The sequence below is a fragment of the Lygodium microphyllum genome, chromosome 1 (assembly GCF_053477565.2).
Source record: "Lygodium microphyllum isolate KBCC chromosome 1, Lygodium_microphyllum_v1.1.10, whole genome shotgun sequence".
In the NCBI taxonomy this organism is placed as follows: Eukaryota; Viridiplantae; Streptophyta; class Polypodiopsida; order Schizaeales; family Lygodiaceae; genus Lygodium; species Lygodium microphyllum.
Window position 1 is genome coordinate 36,187,370 of NC_141135.1, and position 22,613 is coordinate 36,209,982.

General features: G+C 47.5%; 1 protein-coding gene across 3 annotated transcripts in view; it reads left to right on the forward strand.

Annotated features, from left to right (window-relative positions):
* Positions 1-16,934, forward strand: part of EDD1 (glycine-tRNA ligase) — a 218,578-nt gene extending 201,644 nt beyond the window's left edge. For 2 of the 3 annotated variants that reach the window (XM_087675465.1, XM_087675475.1), the window contains exons 35-37: positions 14,530-14,615; positions 15,907-16,010; positions 16,094-16,934. In XM_087675465.1, the coding sequence (XP_087531591.1) occupies positions 14,530-14,615; positions 15,907-16,005 (185 nt within the window). In that variant the 3' untranslated portion in view covers positions 16,006-16,010; positions 16,094-16,934. The remainder of the gene's footprint in view (positions 1-14,529; positions 14,616-15,906; positions 16,011-16,093) is intronic. The other variant, XR_015690444.1, reaches the window with a different exon arrangement.
* Positions 16,935-22,613: the final 5,679 nt, after the last annotated feature.

Below are 22,613 nucleotides of genomic sequence, written 5' to 3' on the forward strand. Positions count from 1 at the left end.
TTCTTCATCTAGCGGTCATTGAGGACTCTACACCGAATGCTTCTGATGCTGCGATGACAGCTCCCCAGGCTCGAGAGTGGATCGTTGACAGTGGTGCCTCCCGGCACATGACTCCTTTATCAGATGGTGTTGCTCAGTTGCGACCTTCGCGTGGGCAGATTCTCATTGGAGATAGCTCTTCAGTGTCTATTTCAGGACGGGGTGAGATGCAGCTTATTCCCAATAGACGTGGTGGTACCCATACCTCAGAGGTCTTGCATGTACCAGGTTTAGGGTATCATCTACTGTCAGTTCATAAGATTTGTTACCTTGGACTTTTGGTGGAGTTTGACAGTGATTCGGTGCGAGTCCTTGATAGTGGGCCAAGGAAGGTTCTCTCATCAGGATATGAGGAGAACGGCATCTACAAATTGCAGTCTTCTACCGCTCTCTCTACTCTTCTTCTTACCTCTCAGACACAGTCAGAGCTATGGCATGCTCGGTTTGGTCACCTCAACTATGATTATCTTCGGAGGGCGTCTCGTGGATAGCTTGCTCGAGGGTTGCCGGACATAGTGGTGAGCCAACAGCCATGCATCTCCTGCATTCGTGGGAAACAGCATAGGGATGCGATTCCCAACAAAGCTTCGCGGCAGTCTACTTCACCGATGGAGCTTGTATCTACGGATCTTTGTGGCCCTATGAGGAACGAGTCCTTGCGAGGGAGCTCTACTTCATGTTTATCATAGATGACTACAGCAGGATGACATGGGCCTATTTCTTGGCATTGAAGTCAGAAGCTTTCTCCCACTTCAAGGATTGGCTCCTCTTTGGGGAGAACCGATCAGGCCGGAGATTGAAGACCTTGCGATCCGACAAGGGTGGTGAATTTGTTTCTAATGAGTTTGCTCGTTTTTGTGCAGATAAAGGTATTCACCAGGAGTTTGCTAATACCAACACTCCTCAAGAAAATGGCATTCTTGAACGGAAGAACCGAAGTGTGATCGAGATGGTGCGCACCATGATGGAGCACCGACAAACACCTCAATTTCTATGGGCCGAGGCTATGGCTACTGCAGTTCACATTCTTAACCGATCCCCCACTTCGGCCGTTCATGTGATGACACCTTTTGAGTCTTACTTTGGGACCAAGCCCGATGTTTCTTATTTTAGGGTTTTTGGGTGTGATGCCTATGTTCACATTCCCAAGGCTCATCGTGATAAATTTGAAGCAGCTTCCCGAAGACAGGTTTTTGTTGGCTACAGCTCCCAATCCCCAGGCTATCATTTGTATGTTCCCGTCAAGCGGGATGTGTACACCAATCGAGATGTGCGGTTCGTGGAGATTCTGGCCATAGCAGTGGGTGAGAAGCATCCCGTTCTTGGAGATCCAGGGGAGAGTTGGGCTCCCGCGACAGTTCCTTTGGAGCCCGCGTCTTTTGATTCCGATCCTGTTTCTGATACAGAGTCTACTGTTCCACCGGTCACCCCTGAGGAGTTACCACCGGTGGATATCCCAGAGTCTTCAGCTGATGGAGAGAGACAAGGAGAGGTCCAGCCTCCTCCTCGTTGGGCCCGTGACACACTCCGTGATTCAGGGATTGCGGGGTTCCTTGAGGAGTGGGGACCGCAAGATGGTCCGCAGCGGTCACGAAGGCTCCAGGCACATTCTACGGAGCTTGTTTGCTCTAACTATTATTTGATGACCCGTGTTATGCAGGATCGAGAGCCCACCTCCGTCAAGGAGGCTTTATAGTCCGCACCATGGAAGAAAGCTATGGAAGCGGAGTTGGAGGCTATTGAGAGGAATGGCACTTGGTCACTTGTGCCACGCCCCCTGAATAAGAAGGTGATTGGCGTCAAATGGGTCCTCAAGACCAAGTACCTTAGCGATGGTTCTTTGGACAAGCACTACGCTTGCCTTGTTGGTAAAGGTTTTGCACAGCGCCCAGGGATTGATTGTCATGATACTTTTGCCCCCACTGCTCGTATGGCAACTATTCGAGCTGTTCTTGCCTTGGCTGGCCATAGGCAATGGCCTGTCTACCAGTTGGATGTGAAGTCGGCCTTCCTCAATGGTGATTCGAAGGAGGAGATCTATGTTGAGCAGCCTCCTGGCTTTGGATCTTCAGATGGGAAAGTCTACAGGTTGAAGAAGGCCTTGTATGGCCTCAAGCAGGCTCCGCGTGCATGGAACGAGAAGATTGATCCGTTCCTTTAGTCACAGTTGGGCTATCGGCGTTCCAAGGCCGATCCGGAGCTTTATGTACACACTTCCGAGGTTGGTTGTGTGCTTTTTGTGTTGTATGTTGATGATTTGATTGTCACAAGTGATCATGCACAGAAGGTCCAAGAGACGAAGGTAGCTTTACATCGGACGTTCGAGATGACGGACTTAGGTCTACTCCATTTCTTTTTGGGCCATGAGATTTATTAGTCTCAAAGGGGGATCTTCATCTCTCAGCAGAGATATGTACAGGAGCTCTTGGTTTCTTTTGCGATGGAGGATTGTTGAACCCTTTCTACTCCTATGGATCCGAACTAGAAGGCCACTTCCCATTCAGCTTCTCCCGTGGCAGATGCTTTCCGCTATCGTCAGTTGATTGGATCATTGATTTGGCTCCTCAACACTCGTGTTGATCTTTGTTTTGTTGTTGGGCTATTGGCAGGGTTCATGAGTGAACCTCAGACGGTGCATTGGCAGGCTGCTCAGAGGATACTTCGGTATTTAAGGGGGACATCTGATTTAGGGATTCATTATCGAGCAAGCACAGGTGGTTCAGATCTTGTACTTGCCGGTTGGAGCGACTCCGATTGGGCCGGTGATGTGGACCACAGGCGGTCTACTACAGGTTACTGTTTTACCTTGGGTGCAAGTGTTATCTCATGGAGTAGCAAGAAGCAGCCCACAGTAGCCCTTTCATCTACTGAGGCGGAGTATCGGGCCGCGTCTTCCACCACATGTGAGGCTGTGTGGCTTCGAAGATTGTTGGAGGAGCTTGGTTGCCCCCAGACTCGTCCTACTTTGCTACAATGTGACAATGAGAGTTACATTGCTTTGGCACGGAATCCTGTTTTCCATGCCCGGACGAAGCACATAGAGATCTAGTACCACTTTATCAGAGAGAAGCTTTTGGATGAGACCATCACTGTGGAGTACTACAAGACGGAGGACAATCTTGCAGATTTGTTTACGAAGGCACTTTCCCAGGCTCTACTTCGGAGACATTCCCGGTCCCTCAGGCTTCTGCCCCGCCCAGGCTCTAAGAGCGGGTGTTAGCAGATCAGATCCTGGTCAGTCGGACTGCCACGTTGCAGTCCGACCTGGTACTGCACCAGTGGGCCGACCTGCCTGTTTTTTTCGCCCAGTTTTTGGCTATTTATAGCCGATTTCTCCAGCAGTCTACTACACTTTTCTGCTCGCAGATTACAGACTGGTGGCTCGTGCAGACTCCGTCTCTGTTCGCAGATTTCTGACAGGAGACAGTGCAGACTGCAGCGGACTTCGAGGTGAACAGCAGGTTACATCGTTGAGGTGGAGTCACACAGTCCAGCGCACTGCGCCCGTGTATATATCTGCATATCTTTGTATACATCACACTTTATATAGCAGATCTTCATCTTCCACCGTCTCTTTCTCTCTCTTCTCTCTCTGCGTTCTCTCTCTCTCAGTCCTATGCTTCCGCACCGCTGCACTCTGACACCATTTCCTCGAGATGTATACCCAGCTTAGCTACCAATGCCAGTGAGATAAAGTTTGCACGAGGTCCAGGATCAAAGAAAATAAGCACTGTGGAATCTCTGATCTTTCCCCAAGCTCTCCACAATTCTGTAGCATCATTAGCTAATCGATCTCCTACCCTCTCACTATCTATGTAACTAATATTTACATGAGGCCTGCAGGCTCACAGAACAAGGAAAACAACCTATTACATGAACAGTACAATAGATCACACAAAAGGAACAGCTAGAGTAGAGTGAACAATCGCCAGCCAGGGAGCAACAATATCTAGAAGAACCAGGTCCGCTGACATCATAGAGACAATTTTCCATAACACTATTCTACGTACACGGGCCACATGCCCATGGATGCCCGATGCTGAATCAAAAATAAAGGCATTGCGAGTACGCCATATATGCCACAGGGCTGTCCAGCTAAGGAAATGGAATAGACAGAAACAATCTGAACTCAAAGAGGGCATAGAGGGCATATTTTCCATAATCCACGAACGAACTAATAGGCGGTGCTGAGTCACCAAGGACCACACACGGGAAATGAAATTCCAGATATATCGCGCAACAAGGTAGGACACAAAGAAGTGAAGCAATGTCTCATCACACGTAATGCAGAAAACACAACGCCTAGCAGAGATCTTTTGGGCACAAAATACTTCTCCCGTTGGAAGACCCCTCATGAGCAACTGCCACATGAACGCTTTTCCTTGATAGGGAACCATAGACTTCCAAAGCTGGATAAATCTTTTCCGCCACTTCTTTTTACTGTCCCTACGATGCCATAAGCTATTCACTTTCCCCGTGACCCATCTCTTGGCTTTCACCATCTAATGATATATTTGATTAGCTGACCTTTTCCCAAAATCATTAGGAAGCACAAACATCTAGTCACGCCAAGGATCCAATGGGTGTAACGCAAGCAAAGGAAAGAACCTCTGAAGACTGTCCTATATGGACGACCAAATGTCCTTGTATCCATGAGGCATCCTAGAGTACTACGAATATGCCTAAAGGAATAAAGACGGGGCTGCCCCGAAATAACACCATCACAGACTGTCTTCAACCCCAACCTAGCCATCCGATTAAACTTGTCTTGCTGCAAATCTTTTTGTGGCCAATCCAACCACCTTGAGGAAGTCAGTATTTCTCCTTGCAGCAAATTTTCCTCTTTACGAATATCTGGGGGATGCCAAACTGCAAAACGAAGCATCTCCTGCCTGAAAGCTATCAAATGAGAAAGGAGAAAAGAGTGGGAGATCTTTAAAGGCCTCATAGAATTAAGTGCATGCCACTAGGAAGCATGAATAACTGTGCTACCATGAGAGATGCCAGTCTTTTCTATGAAGAATTTGGCAATGTCTGACCAAGGATGACGCTAAATACATAGACTCTGCAACAGGGATAGCCTCAAAGCGACCATATGCAAATTGACATCTAGCAAAGTTGCACCCCCCATTCTTTTCGGAGTGGTCACAAATTGCCAGGAGATCCATACCTGCCCCAAACGATTGCCTTTCATTTTCGAGAGCATAAATTTGATAGGTTGAACCAAATCCAAAATTGACTTCTTAGTCCAAGGAAGCAATGGCAAAAAGAATGAGATCATACTGATCATAATGCATTGAGCCACTTTTAGTCTAACATGTAGTGGCCAACTTTGGGATTTCCAGTACATGAACCTGTCATGAATTCGGGAGGCCATCCAATCCAACAAGGCTCGGGGAGCAACCTCCACACCAATAGGATATCCCAAGTGTCTGGATATATTATCCCTTGTAATCACAATTCCATTTCAACCCAAGGCTTGCAGACCATTCTTCGTATAGGAGAGAAGGGTGGATTTCTGAGTATTAATGTGAAGACCCGATGCCAAAGCAAAAAGATTCAAGGCCACCATTGCCCAATTAACATTAATACGATTCGCCTTAAGGAACATAAAAGAATCACCTGCCAAAGATTGACCCACAAGTTGGTCACCGCCAGAAAGAGTTAAGCCAACTATCTCACCTTGAGCTTTCAACTTATCCAATAATGAGAGCATGGGGTGAGTCACCAAAGCAAACAGCAAAGGGCTAAGAGGACAGCCTTGCCGAAGGGACCGAGATAAGACAATTTTCTCCGTAATCCCTCCATTAAGAGCAATACAGGCCACAGCACCCTAACTGATGGTATCAACTAGATAAATCATACGGGGCCCAAAACCCATTGTAGACATTAATTGCCGCAAGGAAGACCAACTGACATGATCAAATGCCTTCTCAATATCCAGCTGAAGCATAACAACCTGCTAGCTAGAAGCTTTGGCATAGTCAATTCCAAGCTCAACATTCAAAATGTTATGCATTATATTCCGACCTTTAACAAAATCGTATTGTCCACATCTCTCTCTCTCTCTCTCTCTCTCTCTCTCTCTCTCTCTCTCTCTCTCTCTCTCTCTCTCTCTCTCTCTCTCTCTCTCTCTCTCTCTCGCCCCATCCGTCGCCCACCATCCCCCGTCTCTCCTCGCCCTATCATCGCCCATAATCGCTCGTACGTCCGTCGCCCACCATCCCCCGTCTCTCCTCGCCCCGTCATCGCTCATCCATCCCGCCCCGTCGTCGCCCGTCTCTCCTCGCCGTCCGTCCCTCGCTCTCGATCTTCACTAGACAGGCCTTCAAGAGCTCCTTCACATTGTAGGCGACGCGGACCATCTCTCTCTCCCTCTCTCTCGCCCTGTCAGCGCCCCACCATCGCCCGTCTCTCCTCGTCGCCGTCTGTCTCTCGTCCCAGTCCTGCCCTCGTCCGACATCAGCCCCTGTCTGAGTTCCCCCCCTCCCCCCCCACAATCTTGTCCGAAGTTTCCCCCACATTCGAACGTCTCTCGTCCAAACCCCGCCCTCGTTCGAGTTCCCCCCACAATCCTGTCCGAGTCCACTGAAAATCGGGCGCCCTCTCGTCCGACTTGGACACTGCCACGTGGACTAAATTGTCCGAGTCTTTACAATCGGACGACGCTCGTTCGAGTCTCCGCCCTCATCCGACTTGGACACCAATCCCTCGTCCGAGTCGCACAATCGGACGCCCCCCCTCTCCAGGTGACCATGCGCCTCGTCCAAGTCGACGACCGGACCATACCGTCCGAGTCGCCAGACCACACACGCTAGCCCGCCCCGGCCATCGCCCTCCCTGCTCCCTCGACAGGAGCAGTCGCCATCTCTCCTCTCCTCGCAGACCCCGGCCTCGGCACCCATATCACCCCACCGCCACTAGCCCTGCCCATACCTGACTTTTCCGCCACCTCCCACCACCGCCCATCACGCATCCACAACCACAATGAGGCCGGATGCCCACATCCCCTAAGCAAGCCCCGGAACCATGAGGAAAAGATGGGTTCGAACAAGACATCCCCATCACCAAGCAGCCGCACAAGGGGGGAGAAGAATGAGAAATACTTAGCAATTTGGAGCAGCATTGACAAGGTGACAGACTACCACACAAGGAAAGGCATGGAGGCCCTCTGAGATGTATGCAAGGCTCATGACCAAGACATTAGCAACATCAAGGAAATCATGGCAGCAATGTGCGCGGAAACTACACACCAAATCGAGGAAATAAGCACGAAAGTGCAAGAATGGAAGAAGGAAATCTACACGGAGATCACATCACACTTCACCTTCTGGAAGGTGGACATTGAAATGTCCCTCCAGGAGAGAAATAGGGTGATCGAAGAACTGAGGCACGAGCTCGATGAATATAGAAACCAGCTGGACCTACTCAAGAAGGAGGAAGGAGAAATCACCGAAACAATGCCCACCAAGGTGCAATCCGAGATCAACGAGCTGAAGACACAAGTAACAAAGGAGCTCAACACGTGGGCGAATATAGTGAAACAAGCACAAGCCGAAGTGGCCGAGAACTCCAAATGGATTGAGGTAGCCAAGAAGTTGCCAACAAAGGAGGAGGAGTTTCTGAATGCAGCACTGGAGAAGGAGAAAAGGAGAAAGCTTAGAGCGCTCCACATCCGGGTGGTCGGATGGAAGGAAGGGGATAGCCCCCTGGCAGATGCCCAACAGATATGTGGAAAGCTGGGAGTAGAGGACCCTCAAATAGTGGAGAATGCATGGCGTGTAGGGAAAGACCTCACCAAGGGAAGGCCTCTTATCCTCAAATTTGCCAACTTAGAATCCAGATGAGCCTTCCACTCTAAAAGGACAGCTCTAAAAGGGGGAAAAGTCTACCTGGAGAATGACCTCACACCTGCACAGGTGGCACACCGTAAAGAATGCATGCCACAGATCCTGGAGGCTCGCAAAGCGGGAAAATGGGCCAATGACGGGGCACGGCATATGAGACCCACCTGAGTTTTGCAGTGTGGAACTGCAATGGAGCTATGAAGACAGATGCAGGATTATTCCAGGAGACCTTCACCGGCAAGGACATCGTCCTCTACACAGAAACCCACCAAAGCCCAGGCACCTACTTACCAGAAGTGAGGGGATATAGATGGGAGACGGCATGCCGCCCTAGAGCCCGAACAAAAGGAGGGATCCAAGGGTTCGGAGGGGTGGCTGTGTTGTACAGGGAGGAGCTACAACCCATGGTGCAAGTCATGTGGAAAGATGAGGAAGCCCGGTTCATGTGGATCCGAATACACACAGATCGCCCCCGAGACATATACATGGCGGTGTGCTATTTCCCACCAGCACACTCCCCATACGCACCATAGAAGGGCGAGTCACCATACCTACCACTGTACGAAGATATCATGCACTACTCCAGCTTGGGGGATGTCATGTTGGCTGGAGACTTCAACGCACACACAGCACAAAGGCAGACCCCCTTCTTCGAGAGCGAAGACCACATGTACAAAGAGATTGCACCGGAGGAGATAGGACTCAACCGGGCGTCATAGGACACAGCTGAGTGCACCGAATATGGTGAACACCTACTGGCATTAGGGGAGGCACACGGATTGGCCATCCTCAACGGCCTCAACAGATGGCCCGGGTCGGATGCCCTCACATGCTTCCCACACAAGCACGTGGCCACTGCATCGGACGGGGGCCACATGGAGCACCCACACAGAAACTGGGAGCAAGCACAGTGGACTATATCCTCGGCCCTCTATCACTTATCCTCGACGTCCAGTCCTTTAAAATATCACCTCGCCCACTCGCAGTGGCTGCCAACCATGCATACCTACAATTTGACATAACCTACAGGTATGACCTAACCCCCCTAGCAAGCAACCCCCCAAGATTCCCCAGGTACCACTTCACCAGGCTAACTGCGAGCGCATACTCCAACCATCTCTATTGGAGCCTGCAAGAAATGAACCCCCACGCACCCCTGGAGGAGGTCACAGCATAGTTAGCGGGCACACTACACACCTCAGCTACCGAATACTTCCCCCACACATCCCTCTCCCCCTACCCCACCCCTTCGAACAAGAATGTCCCACAGAATAGCTGGTACGACGCAGAGTGCAAGGAAACCCGGCTCCGTCTTCAACAGGACGAAGCACGGGGAGAACACACGCATAAACAGGCACGCTTGATCTTCCGTCGCCTAGTGCAACGGAAGAAACGAGCCTACCTCTCCAAAGTGGAACACGAATTCTACCAGCTATTCTTAGGATAGGACAGCAAAGAGGCATGGAAGGCGTTTCAGGAACCTCGAGCCCAGACGCCCATCACCTCCCCAGACACTTGGCACGCATATGTCCCAAGCAGCCCCAGCTACCCCGGCCCCCAAGGAGCAAACCCGGATCATCCACATTCTTCAGCACGGGGCGGGTTCGGGACGCCATTGACAGACTCCAAAATGGCCGTGCCCAAGACCACGAAGGCTTGGTAGCAAAGCATTTGACCCATGCTAGAGACATATTGGCACCTCTCCTAGTACACATGTTCAACAGAGCCCTATGCGAAGGCTTCCCAGCCAGTTGGTCAGCCAACACCATAATACCTATCTTGAAGGCCGAAGACCCCATGGTTCCCACGAACTACGGAACAGTCATGGTTGGCCATGTACTAGCCAAGCTCTATGGATCCATACTGGACCACGAGCTGAGCAAGTGGGTAGAGCAACACCAACACCGAGCAGCAGGACAAGCAAGGTTTAGGAGGGGGTTCTGCACCCTTGACCATATCCTCACACTGGGAGCCATCATAGAGGAGGGCAGAGCACATGGAAGACGGATGTACTGCTGCTTCGTGGACTTCCGCAAGGCCTTTGACACAGTCCCACGAGCGAGGCTCACGCAGAGACTACAGGAACTGGAGATACCAACCGAAATACGATGAGGGATACTGGCACTATACGAATTGGTAACGGGCTGAGTTCAGGCACCGGGAGGGCTGTCAAAGGAGATTACCAGCACCATCGGAGTCAAGCAGGGATGCCCACTCTCGCCCACCCTATTTGGCCTCTACATTGATGAGATCTCAGAGTACATAGATAGATTGGGCGTGTTGGGGCCTGGGAGGGACACTGATACCTATCTTACTATATACGGACGACATAGTCCTCATCTCCAGCACACCCGAAGGGCTGCAGCGCCAACTGGACGCACTACAGGCCTTCTGCCAAGACAAAGACCTAACTCTGAACCTGGGGAAAACCAAGGTCATGGTGTTCAACACGTCAACCCAATGGCTCCGTCGGTCGGTACCCCCCTTCACATACGGTGGAGAAACCGTGGACGTGGTCCAAAGATACGTCTATCTGGGGATTACATTCTCTGGACCAAGATTTACCCTGAGAAAAGCCGCGGAAGATAGACTAACCCGAGGCTATGCAGCCCTCGGGTCAATGGAGAACCAATGTGCCCGCATACAGTTCCAGGAACCCCGGACAAAACTCTAGCTTTTTGACACCTTGGTCACACCAACCCTCCTGTACGGGGCTCCCATATGGGGATCCATTCTCTACCGCACGCGGAGGGCCCCACAGGATCAGCCACTGCCTAAGGAGGAGGCCACCTATGAGGGATGGGACCAGATGGAGAGACCCCTAGTACTTATGATCTCAGGGATGATCCGAAGCAAGCCCTCCGTACCACACGAGATCATCCGCGCAGAGCTGGGGGCACCGCCCCTCGTTGCTGATGCCCTCTTCCAGACCGTGACCTTCTTGCGCCGAATATGGGACCTGCCCCGGCACCGGTACCCAAGAGTCGCCTTGAAGTCATCCAAACAGCTAGCAACACAAGGGGACACGGAGTGCTAGTATGCCCGAACAGAGACCTGGCTATGACTCCATGGCCTGCACATGTACCACCTCCCCCCACTCTAATACAGCCTAGACTGCCCACACCAGGAGCTCAGCCAAGAGGAGGTAAATCGCATCACTAGAATGGATATCATCCAGACAGACACCGCCAGGACATGGGTGACCCCCACATCGGAACTAGGAACCAAGAAGGCTTTCTACCGAGAACACTTCCTGCATATCTCCTCGGACGGCTTCATCACCCACCCAAGCTACATGGACACACACCTGTCTCACGGGGTCAAAAGTGCCATCGGACAGATCCGCACGTCCTCACACCAACTACGGGTCGAAACGGGCAGATACAAGGCCAACCCCCTCCCCCCAGAAGACCGAATCTGTCAGCTCTGCCATCTCGAGCCAGAGACAGAGAAACACTATATCTGTAGTAGATGCCCAATGTACTATGAAATCCGGGGACGCTTCCACTGCCTATTCAGCGAAGGATTCGGACCACTCTCCAAGGTGATGGAATTCAAAGACCAAAGATGCCTGGGGCTCTTTCTACTGGAAATACGACGCCACAGAGACCACCTCTTACGAACCACGGAGCAAAGACAAGGAGCCACCAACCAACACACGCTCAACGACTTCTACCAAATACCAGCTACCCTCCCCACCACCGAGGCCCCACCAGCCCAACCGGCCTCCCGGCCCCTGGGGACCACCTTAGAAATAGCCACAGCGAGAGGTAAAGCCCGGCGACCACACCCCGCCTGCCCCCGTCCCCGCAGAAGACACTGGTCGAAGATACAAGGGATACTACGCCGCCATCGGAGGGCCCTGCCCCACCGCTTTAGCCTCTCCATGCTAGACCAACCCATGCGGGACATCTTAGGATGAACACCCCAGGAGCAGTTCCACACCGCACTGGGAGTACCTCTAGATTGTATCTAGTCCAGATATCATTTTGTACCTACTCAATTTAGTTCAACATAGCATAAATGTTAGCTTCACTGGGACTTTTGAAATCTCCCAGACATTTGTATGCAACATTTTGGTCTCATAGGCCAACTTGGCCTGTTGTAGACATTAATATAACTTTCTTTCTTCTTTCTTCTTTCTCTCTCTCTCTCTCACCATAACTCTTGCTTCTGCTCATGTCCTTCCACTCTAGGCTCATTCCTTTCACACCCACCCACTAGACACAACACCACCTCCCCAACCTTTCCCCCAGTGGGGAAAAAAAAGGTTTCTATCAATAACTACTAGGAAAAGTCCTTGAGAGAATACAAAGTACAAAGAGTCCTATGCGGGACTGCTTTAAGTACATCATACAATGTGAACAGTCGAACTAGTGGGTTGTAATGCGAGACTGTGTGTTGCTAAGTGAAAGAAGGTGCCAAAGTCGCATTTCCATATAAAAGAATCTCTACTATTCTGCTTGGGCTTGGGGTCGCCCTATTGTCTCTCCCATCTCCATATAAGAGAATCTCTACTCTTCCATTTGGATTTGCCCTATTGTCTCCCATCTAGTGTGGATAGTATGAGAGATCCTAGAGAATCTCCATAGTGAAATCATCATGAGGGTCTCTAGCACGGTTTACCTCACAATCTAAATGAATCAAGCAACAATGCTAGCTATCAACTTCCATTTGGAGAGTTTCCCTCAATCCACCAAGCTGTGAGACGAATTTGGAGTTGGGATCATGCTCAAATACTGACCAGTGATCAAGAAATAAGTGGCTCCTGTGAAAATCCTCATAGCCACATGCTGCACCTCTGTCCATGAACTAAGCCACTACTCCCTAGTTTGCCAGATAGTCTCACAGTTGTGTGGTGAAAGACTATCCTAAGGGCCCTCCTCTACACCTCTTGAGCTTTGGAACTATTCCATAGGCAGTTCCTTTGTTCTCCTCTATCTCTCCATCTTGCATTTGCTATGGGAGCCCCATCATAGACAAGCCAAGTGCCACTACTCCCTAGGTTGCTAGATAGTCTCATGCTGCACCTCTGTCCCTTTTTGTATGGGTCTCCTCTAGTGTCTGCAATGTCTCCATCACTCCATCAAACAAGTAGCTAGGTGTTGGTTGATGTACCATCTCCCATCACAATGTGAAACCACTGAGATCCTTTGCCAGGAGCAACATGTGAACATATTTGATCCAAAACCTTTCTCAACAGTCGGCTGTCATCCACCATCATGAAAGCGGAATGCATGCCTTTATGAGTTGCATTCACCCCTAATAGGATGTCCCCTCTAGAGAAGAGACCGATTCAAGTCTGAGCACTGCCTAGATCTGTCTTCCATTTGGGAGGAGCCCCCTCTATTACTCTCTCTACTATAGCTCTGACGTTCAATTGTGCAAATGAAGCGAACTTATTTCCTACCATGAGCAAACACATTTTGGGTTTGTAGTTACAGAGTGAAGGTATTCTAGGTAGTGTGTAGATTTCCGTAGGTACAGTGTGGCCATTGCCAAAATAATTTAAAATGTCCAATACATGTAAGAGTGGACAAAAGTGAAAAACAGTTCGTGGTCCCCCTTCACATTATTTTGAAAACACACATGGCAAATGGAACTCCAAGCTGATGCAGAAACTATACACTTCATGGAGGAATTTTATGTGCTCTGTGTCTGTGTATTCTCGTCTCAAGAGGCTCTTGTATTGGGGAATGGATTCCAGTTCATCCACGAGCGGGCAATGAAAGGATGGAGGGGAATGATACAGGAAGGAGGGATAGAGACTGGGGATTGGCAGGAGGCAAGCATCTCGAACGAATGTGTGAAGTACCTAGGTCCTAAAAGGGACACCCTAAAAAAGCTACTGAAGAAGCACCCCAAACGTCTCTAAGGTCAGGAGTGTGAAAGTAATCTCTATCAAGTCTAATGCTTGTACTCTTAAGTCTTTATATTCCACAGCCTCAAATAGGGAACTCCTATGTCTTTTACTCATGGATCTAAAGCTGACAAGGTAAAGCAGTACTTGTGAACTTCTTGATTTTTGGACACCTTGCTATTAAGCAATATTGATGGTGGCTACTGCACTATGGTACAATCAAGTCTAGATTGCTTGCACTTGCTACTCTTCAGTATATCCACCTCCATTAATTCTGCAAGTTAGTATGTATTGGTTGGCTCTTTTGGCTAATCAATCTACTACATCAATCCTTTGGCTAATCATGTCAGGGTCTGATATTGTAAGTCTTGGGTGCCTGAGCATTCCAAGTGTTTTGAAGGAATCTAGAGGGAACTTTGGAAGGGATTAGATGAACAAGTGATCATGCACGTGATTCTTAACAATCCAGTGAGTCATTGGTGTCATACACTCAACATGCAGTTTGGTTTGAAAGATGCAGTCCATGTGAAAAATATCTGGTGGTCCCCTCTGTTTCTTTATTTTCTCCTTGTGTTTGATAGATGCAGTCTATATGAAAAATATGTGAGCTGTGATGCAGTCTATATGAAAAATATGTGAGCTGTTTAAGGGGGGGTCGAAATCCTGCTTTGAGAAATTTACAACTGTTATTTCTGTAAACAAGTTTTCTCGTGTTTCTCAGGCTTGATTCTATTCATTGAGGCTTTACATTAAACTATGAACTTACTGGTTTGTCTTTTTCAGGTGTTGCTGTTAATGACTTCATCAATCTGTCACTAGACTTAGTGCAGCCTCTAGAGAATTTCTTCAGCACTGTTTTTGTATTGGTGGTGAGTATTTCCTATAGGAAAGCAGTAAACTTAAGGATATAGAAATGTTTGTGAAAACATTTTGAAAGTATGTTTGTAGCAAATGAAGAGATTTCTTGAAGTTTGGAAGCAGTCTTTGATGTTATATTAGTTTCCTTCAGTGTATTGAATTATATTTGTCATAGGTAAGGGCTGTACATTTGTCATTATTGTTGTTCTCATCCCCACCTGAGCGTCACATGGTCATATCTTTTGTCTATTGACTTGTGAGCTCAATGCGTCTTCATTGTGTGTGAGTGAAACAATGTTCTTTGTTCACAGTTTTCTTTCATAGTATCACAAAGAAGCCACACTCCTATGTGTGCTTCACCAACCAAAGGGGAAAGGAAGTTGACCATGAGGCCATTGCAGTCTGAACCATCATTATGGAAAACTGGGAAACATAAAGAGAAACAGGAATGGGATATGGGAATGGGAATGGCAAAATTTCAAGTTTCAGGGAGTTTCCAGTAACTAAAGGGATGAGAAAGGCAGAAACAGAAATGGTGAAACAGGAAAAATATGGAGTTTCAGGGTGTTTCCAGTGATTATGGTCTGAACCTTCCTTTTGTGGCAAGAAAAGTAATCTCACTTCAATTGTTGAACTAGTGCAGCTGTGTACAGCATTTATATCTCATCCCCATTGGAAACCCGCCTTTTCCCTTGCAGTTTCACCCAATTAGCACCCAAAGGTTTGTTTTGTCAAGGGATGGTTTAATGATTTTCATACTACTTTGTCAAGTTTGTCTTAGCCTTTTCTTTTCTTAGTCTTTACTTGCTATTGGAGTTTTTAGACATTCTTGCAAAGAAGACATCCAGGCTAGTATTCTGAAACTGTGAGCACCATAGTGCCTCGCCATATTCAAGAAGCAAGATACAGACAAGGGATTCAGCACAAGAGGACCCGTTTCTGCACACATGGGGAAGCCTTTTGTGTTGAACAGAGATGTCATTTCTTTCTGTTAACCTACTTTGCTAGTCATATTTGAGCACATATAATTCTGCTGCTGAACAAGTTGGTGATTGTACTAAAGAATCTAATTACATTATAATTAGAAGATAAATTGGAGCTGTAGGATATTGTGACTCGCGAGGTCATCTCCTACTGAGCACCTCATTCTGTAAATTGAACTAGCAAGGTGAACTTTGATCATAATTTTTGGGCTTTCTGTTGTTGGGAGGGGAGCTCGTTTTGGCACGCACATTTGTGCTGTTAACATTTGGTTATACTCTTCTTGTCTGAGTCGTTTTTCAATGCATTTTTGTACTGCAGGAAGATCCAGAATTGCAGAAGAACAGATTAGCATTACTCCGGAAAATTGTTGAACTTCCAAAGGGCATAATCAATTTTTCTGTTCTGCCAGGATTTTAAGAGAGGTGGGGACAAGAACTCAAGACTCATTGCTTGTTTTCTGTTTGGCTATTTCTGGTAGACATTACTAACTTTTCTGGTATTGCAGCAATTTTGGAAAACTTTTGTACATCACTTTAGTACAGGAGCGGCAGTCCTCTGCTAACCAAAGATGGGTTTTGAGAGCATGAGCCATCTCCAAGGACCATATTATCCTACAACATGACAATGCAATTTAGCAGGTTCAAGTTCCATACTAACATGGGATGGCTATTTTCTGTCTCAATCTCATCTCATCCCCATATGGTCTCAGCCCTGTTCCCATGTTGGAGACCCCCCTCACGGTGGCAGGTTCAAGTTCCATAGTAACATGGGATGACTATTTTCTACTTACTGTCTCAATCTCATCCTGTCCCTTTATGGTCTCAGCGTCATCCCCATGCTTGATCCCCCTCTCATGGTGGCAGGGGATGGAATTCTTTTCTCCATTTCCGTTCCCATTCCCATCCCTGTCCCCAAAACCCATCTCATGCTACTACTGTTCCACTGTAATCAACCGATTTTATTTCACCACTCCAGCATTTTTGGCATTTTAATAGATTGCATTTTGTACAGATGAGGAAGAGAAAATCAAGTCAACAAGATGGGAAAAAGTAGCCCTGGAAGTTAACTGCAGATGGGCTAATCTCTCCATCACCTTTACAATTATCTTGCCAAGATATACCATTGACATAGGAGTTCATGTACCCTTAGTACTGTATCTATTGCACACCTTTCTTTTAGAAAAAAATTACTTGTACAAACACTTTTTTCTTTGCCATTGGATGGCCTTATTGCTGAATTGGAAAGAACATCGGAGTATTGTTTGTTGATCAAGAATTCTGAAATTTGAATATTTGATTATCAATATGAAATTTTCCACCAGTGATGTAACACATTTTGAATATCTATAATTCTGTCTATGTGAAGGGTAGATAAGTGATACTTCTGATCTCACCTAATCAACAATACAAAGTCTATTTGATATGAAAGTCCCTCAGAAGTCTGCTTTGAACTTTGTATTTTGCCTTGGGATATTTTGTTTGGAGGTGTCTTATTAAGAGAATTAATAGGAAGTTTAAAAGACAGTAGACAGATATGGTCTAGGCACTAAGGTGGGAAGAGCCTCTTGCATACAAGAGAGTTGTATATACTTTGAATATGGTTAGCTGGAAGTGACAAGTTTGAATGAAAGTACAGCCTCTTTCAAAGTGAAATCTTACCTAATTGAAGAATAAAAAGGTATGTTGAAAATTGAAATGAAAATTTGCCAAATAACTAGGACTTGCCAAATCTTTGTGCACTAAATCCAGCATGCAATTCTGAATAAAATTTATTTGAAAAACTCCAGTGGTTAGGCAAGGCCAAAGTGGAAGGGGTTGTAGCTCAAGTGGTTTGAGTATGTAGGTGTGTACATGGGTGAATCAGTTTAAACCTTAGGTACACCTTTGAGGCATCTTTCAAATTTCAAGCCTTTCTCCAGTGTATATATATATATATATATATATGCAAGTATCCTAAAGACCTTTTTGAGGGAATGCAGCATTTGTGATGCCAAAGAAGATGGGATATTACTTTTAATAACATGCAAGTATATCAAAGACCTTTGTGAGTTATTGCAACATTTGTGAGGCCAAATGAGATTGAAGATTATTCCCTTGCCAAGTTGACTTTCCTTGACCCTGGCGAGTCCCTCGATCAACTCACTTGACTATCCTTGTCGTTTTGCCCCCAGCATGATCACTATCCTGTCACCTTTTTTAAAGTTCATAAAACATTTTGGTAGGTCATGCGGTTTCTTCTAATGTTACACCTTCAACTTCTTCATCTGTCCTTTCCTATCTTCCTTCAATTGTATGTGCCTCAAGTGGATTGGTAGGTTCCCCTTGGTGCATTTGGTCCTAGGAGGTTGGGGTATCTCTGGGTCACTCTTCATATTGACCTTTGATTTGGAATTAAACTCGCAATCTTCATTAGAGAAAGGAGTTTCCCCTAGTAATTGTAACCCAGAGGGTGCATCTATGTCCTAAGCAAGGGTGCTACTGGTGGTTGGGCCACTCCTGCTTGTTTGTATTTCATACTCCAACCTGCTCAACCAGGAAGATTACACTCCATCCACATGACTCCTCTCTCAACCCAAGCATTCTCTCTTTGGGACTTGGAGTCTGCTCTTATCTACTCTATTACCCTTCCTTCAGTGTCGTATTCTATGGTGTCTATTTCTTCCCTGCTTTTCTCACTAATCGAGAGGCAGTCCTTAGACTCATCATCGGAATCGCCATCTTTTGATTGCTCATCATCTCCTAGACTCTCATCTCTAGCTTTTTCCTTATCAGTTGACTAAAGCCCAATTGTACAGTAAGTTCAAATCATGCACCTTGGTCCATCTCCACTTCGGTTCATCCAGGAGGTCTTTGAGAGGCTTAAGATTAGCGGCAAGGTTGCCAGTCAGTTTGCCTGTCAGATGCTCAAGGATCTTGTGAAGTTCTAGCCTATTGCTGGGAACATGGAAAAAGATAGCCTTGATCGGCTGCTCGAGCTCCTGGCCATCATGCAAAGTGGCATGCAGAGTGGCACTGGGGGCTCCTTCGACACACTTGTAGTTTTTGCAGCCTGTTTTTACATCCCCTCTTCATCGAAGAATGGGAGATCGATGGTCGCTAGGGCGTGCATCCAATCTTGCTCATCCTCAGGACAAGGGATGTATTTGGTCAAGGCTCATAAGACTTCCTTACTGGCTCATCGTCTCTAAGTGTGGCAGAGATGGTATCTAGGTCGATAGAGATCATCTTCCAAGTGTCCATCTTAACCCTTACTACTTTCGTTCAGTTTCTTAGGAAGATTAGACCATTGCCCCAGTCTTCAATGACTCGAGCATTTCTCATCCAAGGTCGGCCTAACAGAATATCATAGTCCACTCCCTTCATGATGATAAAGTTCACAGAGAATTAGACACCTGTGATCTTCACTGGCCAATTTTTCAAGACTCCAAATGGCCTTACTTTCGTTTCATTAGCTAGAGTGACATTGAACCTAGTTGTTTCAACATATGCGGATTTTCCCAAGCTTGGAACGCAGCATGCCTCAACACACTCACTCATGCCTTAGTATCTATGATTCCCTTCCGTGTTATGTCTCCTAGGGCTAAGATAGGCACATTGCATGCGTCTTAGTGCCTTTCCAAAAAGCATTGATGTATAGTGACTTTAGCACTAAGTGCATTGTCAAGCTGGGTATCTGCGTAATTGTATCGTGATCCTACAAGTCAGCTGCAGCATGCTTCATTGATTCTTCCACCTAGTGTTTCAACTCCTGCCATAGCCTGGGGTGCTACCTGAGTAGGTCTCCTACACTCGGAATCACTGGGGTGGCTATCAACGTTGCGAGGACGTTGTTGGTTGTCTACCTCTCTCCTAGTGTTGTCTCTTGGCCACTGGTCTTGATTGACTGGCTGGCCCATAGCATCTAGACTTGGCCTCATAGGAGCGACTTTAGCACTAAGTGCATTGTCAAGCTGGGTATCTGCGTAATTGTATCGTGATCCTACAAGTCAGCTGCAGCATGCTTCATTGATTCTTCCACCTAGTGTTTCAACTCCTGCCATAGCCTGGGGTGCTATCTGAGTAGGTCTCCTACACTCGGAATCACTGGGGTGGCTATCAACGTTGCGAGGACGTTGTTGGTTGTCTACCTCTCTCCTAGTGTTGTCTCTTGGCCACTGGTCTTGATTGACTGGCTGGCCCATAGCATCTAGACTTGGCCTCATAGGAGCGGCTTGTGGTATGGGTGCGTCTCTCGACCTTGGTCGTGCAAGCGAGATTGGTGTGCTCACACTAGAGAGATTCTTGATCTCATCCTCTAGGATAGGCTCATCATCCTTGAGGTGCTCTTGGGCTTTCTCTATCTCCACTTTTTTACTTTGGCTATTGCTTCGAGTTGGCATCTAGGATGAGGATACTCCCCTACCTTGGCACTTTCTTTCTCTATCGTCTTTGGAGCAGTAGTCTTTACTGCATTCGTGACCTTCTTGCTGGTCACTAGCCTTGTCTCACCCTCAATCTTAAGAGTGACATTTGCGCCAATCTTTTTCTTCCTTCTCGATCGTCTCTTTTTTCTTATTGAGGCTGCAGCTAAATTGCTAGGACCTAGCAATGATATGCTTGCTTGCTTCCTGTGCTCTGGTCATGACGTGTAGAGAGATGGGTGTATTCTCGCTATTGAATATCTTGACTCTGAATACCCCCAAGGATACTAATGGCACGAGTGTCGAGCTAGGGGATGGCTTTCGTCTAGGGCAATCGGCAAAGAGATGAGTGGTGCTGCACTCAATATATCTGAGGTTGGCTTTTTTCTTACTCGCTTGTTTTCTCTCTGGACAGCGCAATGAGATATGGCCTAGGTGACTACAAGTCCAACACGAGATTGGATCTTGGGTTTGGCCCTGCAAATCCTCATCCCCTACCTCTACCTAATGCCATCGCTGATACTGGTCGATAGTCCATCAGGACTAGATTGCCTTCTTTGTCATACGAGACATAAGGGTTCACGTAGGCTTCGTCTTCGTTAGGCTCCTCCACATAATGGATTGAAGCATCGCTTGGTGGATGGGTCAGGTACGGTCTTGGTGGTTTAGGTATGCCCATTGAGTTGATCTCCATCCTAGGGATGGTTGTTTTTGCATCGTTTGGTGCTGGGAAAGCCAATTGGGCTCCTCTTCCAAAGAAATGTTGTGGCCTATTTCCTAGGTACAGTGGATTGTACTACTGAACATAGGGGAATCTCCTAGGCAACCTACAGTGCATGGCATCATGGTCGAACCTACCACAATTCGAGCAAGGCGTAGATCTAGGATTCTGGTACTCAGCCGGAAGGTGGTTGCTATCACAATGCACACATTGAATGTGTGATTACATTGGTTTCCTCACCAATTCCTGCAGTCATGCTAGCTCCATTCTCACCTCGGCTAGCTCCTGGCCTTGATCTACACTCTTTCCCCTATCCTGCATGCTAGGGGTTGGTTCCTCGCTCGAGATTGTGGGCCTCTCTGAGGTCCTATGACTGGGGTTGTCACAGTTCGAACTTTGAGAGCTTCTCTCTCTCAATTGGTCATCCACCCTAATTGCTTTGTCAAAGACCCTAGCTAACACGTCTCGCTACAAGCTAGAGTTACTTGCCAAAGCCTTGTACAACTCTTCACTGTGGATCGCGTTCATGAACACGGTGGAGACAGCTCTTTCATTGGGTCGCTCATTCGTGGGGATTCTCTTATGTCCTCCTTGTCCTTTTGACTGACACTTATTAGTTGGACTATGAGGTTATTAGAGTATCCTACTTCCGAGAATCTCTGAATGAAGAGATCTTTCAGTCGGGCAAAATTTGCCCACTCCGCCACGTCTAAGCCGGTGTACCATGTCCTATCTTTATCACTTAAGCAAAGCCCAAATGCCTGGGAGCGTTGTGCCAAGTCCGTGAGGCTGTTGGCCTCGCAAACTTGCTCGAACTGCTCTATGAAGCTTTGTATGGGTCGTTACTAGGCTGGTACTTGTTCAGCTGCTTAGCTACTACGTAGGGATTTTTTATTGGCTCTTCTCCCCTTGAGTAATTCCTAGGCTTGGGAGTAGAGCGGTTGTTAGTGTTGCTGCACTCTATTTAGCAGTCGTGTTGTCCATGAGTCGCTTGGTCACAAGCTCGCTCAGCGCGAGGTTTGCCTCTAGCGCTCTCTCACTCTCCGCGTTTGGTCCCGCCTTACTTTTGTCGGCTAAGGCTAGCACACATCGTGCTTCGTGCACATATATGTCCTGCTACAGTTTCCTAGCTCTCTGCTCGCGGTTGTAGGCTGCTATGCCCTGTAGCACTTTCTTAATTGCTTTCCTCTCTTCCTCTAGGCTTTCCATTACCTTCTCTAGTAGCCTTCCATGGATTATTGTTCTGGTCAACAAGTCGTATTCATTGACCATGCCTTGGACCGTGACTAGGAACTCACCCAAGTCCAGTTGATCATCTCCTTGATCTGTGTTTTCTCATGATATAATTTCTGCTTCCTGCTCCACGAGGTTATCGATCAATCTGAACATGTCCTGCCGCCGTTGTCTTCGAGGGTCCTATTAATGGGGTCTGAGGCACCTGACTATGTTTTGGGGTCTCCTCCTATTAGTGGGTTCCTTCGAGTTATTATGTCTGACTGTATTCCTTGTTATTGAAAACCATCCTTATCTTATGTACACTCAATACTGGGTGCTCTATTGTGCATGGTGCAAATTCAAGCTTTTCATCCTTTTTGTGCCCTTATGTAAAAAAAAATCATTGTGGGGTGCGCAAACAAAACAAAACAATCATACAAGCATGGCTACCCCCTTGGCTTATCCACGACCTAGTATGGCTCTAAGTCAGGTTGGGTCTCTTGGCCAGCCTGCTAGATTGCATTGTTGTGGTTTTCTCTGGTCTTTGGCTTCAACGAGCTAGGTCGGGTTTCTAGGGGTGTTCGGGAATGTGTCCCAATTGGTCCTAACTTAGGGGATGGCCCTATTCTTGGTTCTAATGTCCTCTGCCCAACTGGTCTGATTCCCAGAATTAAATGGTCTAATTCTAGT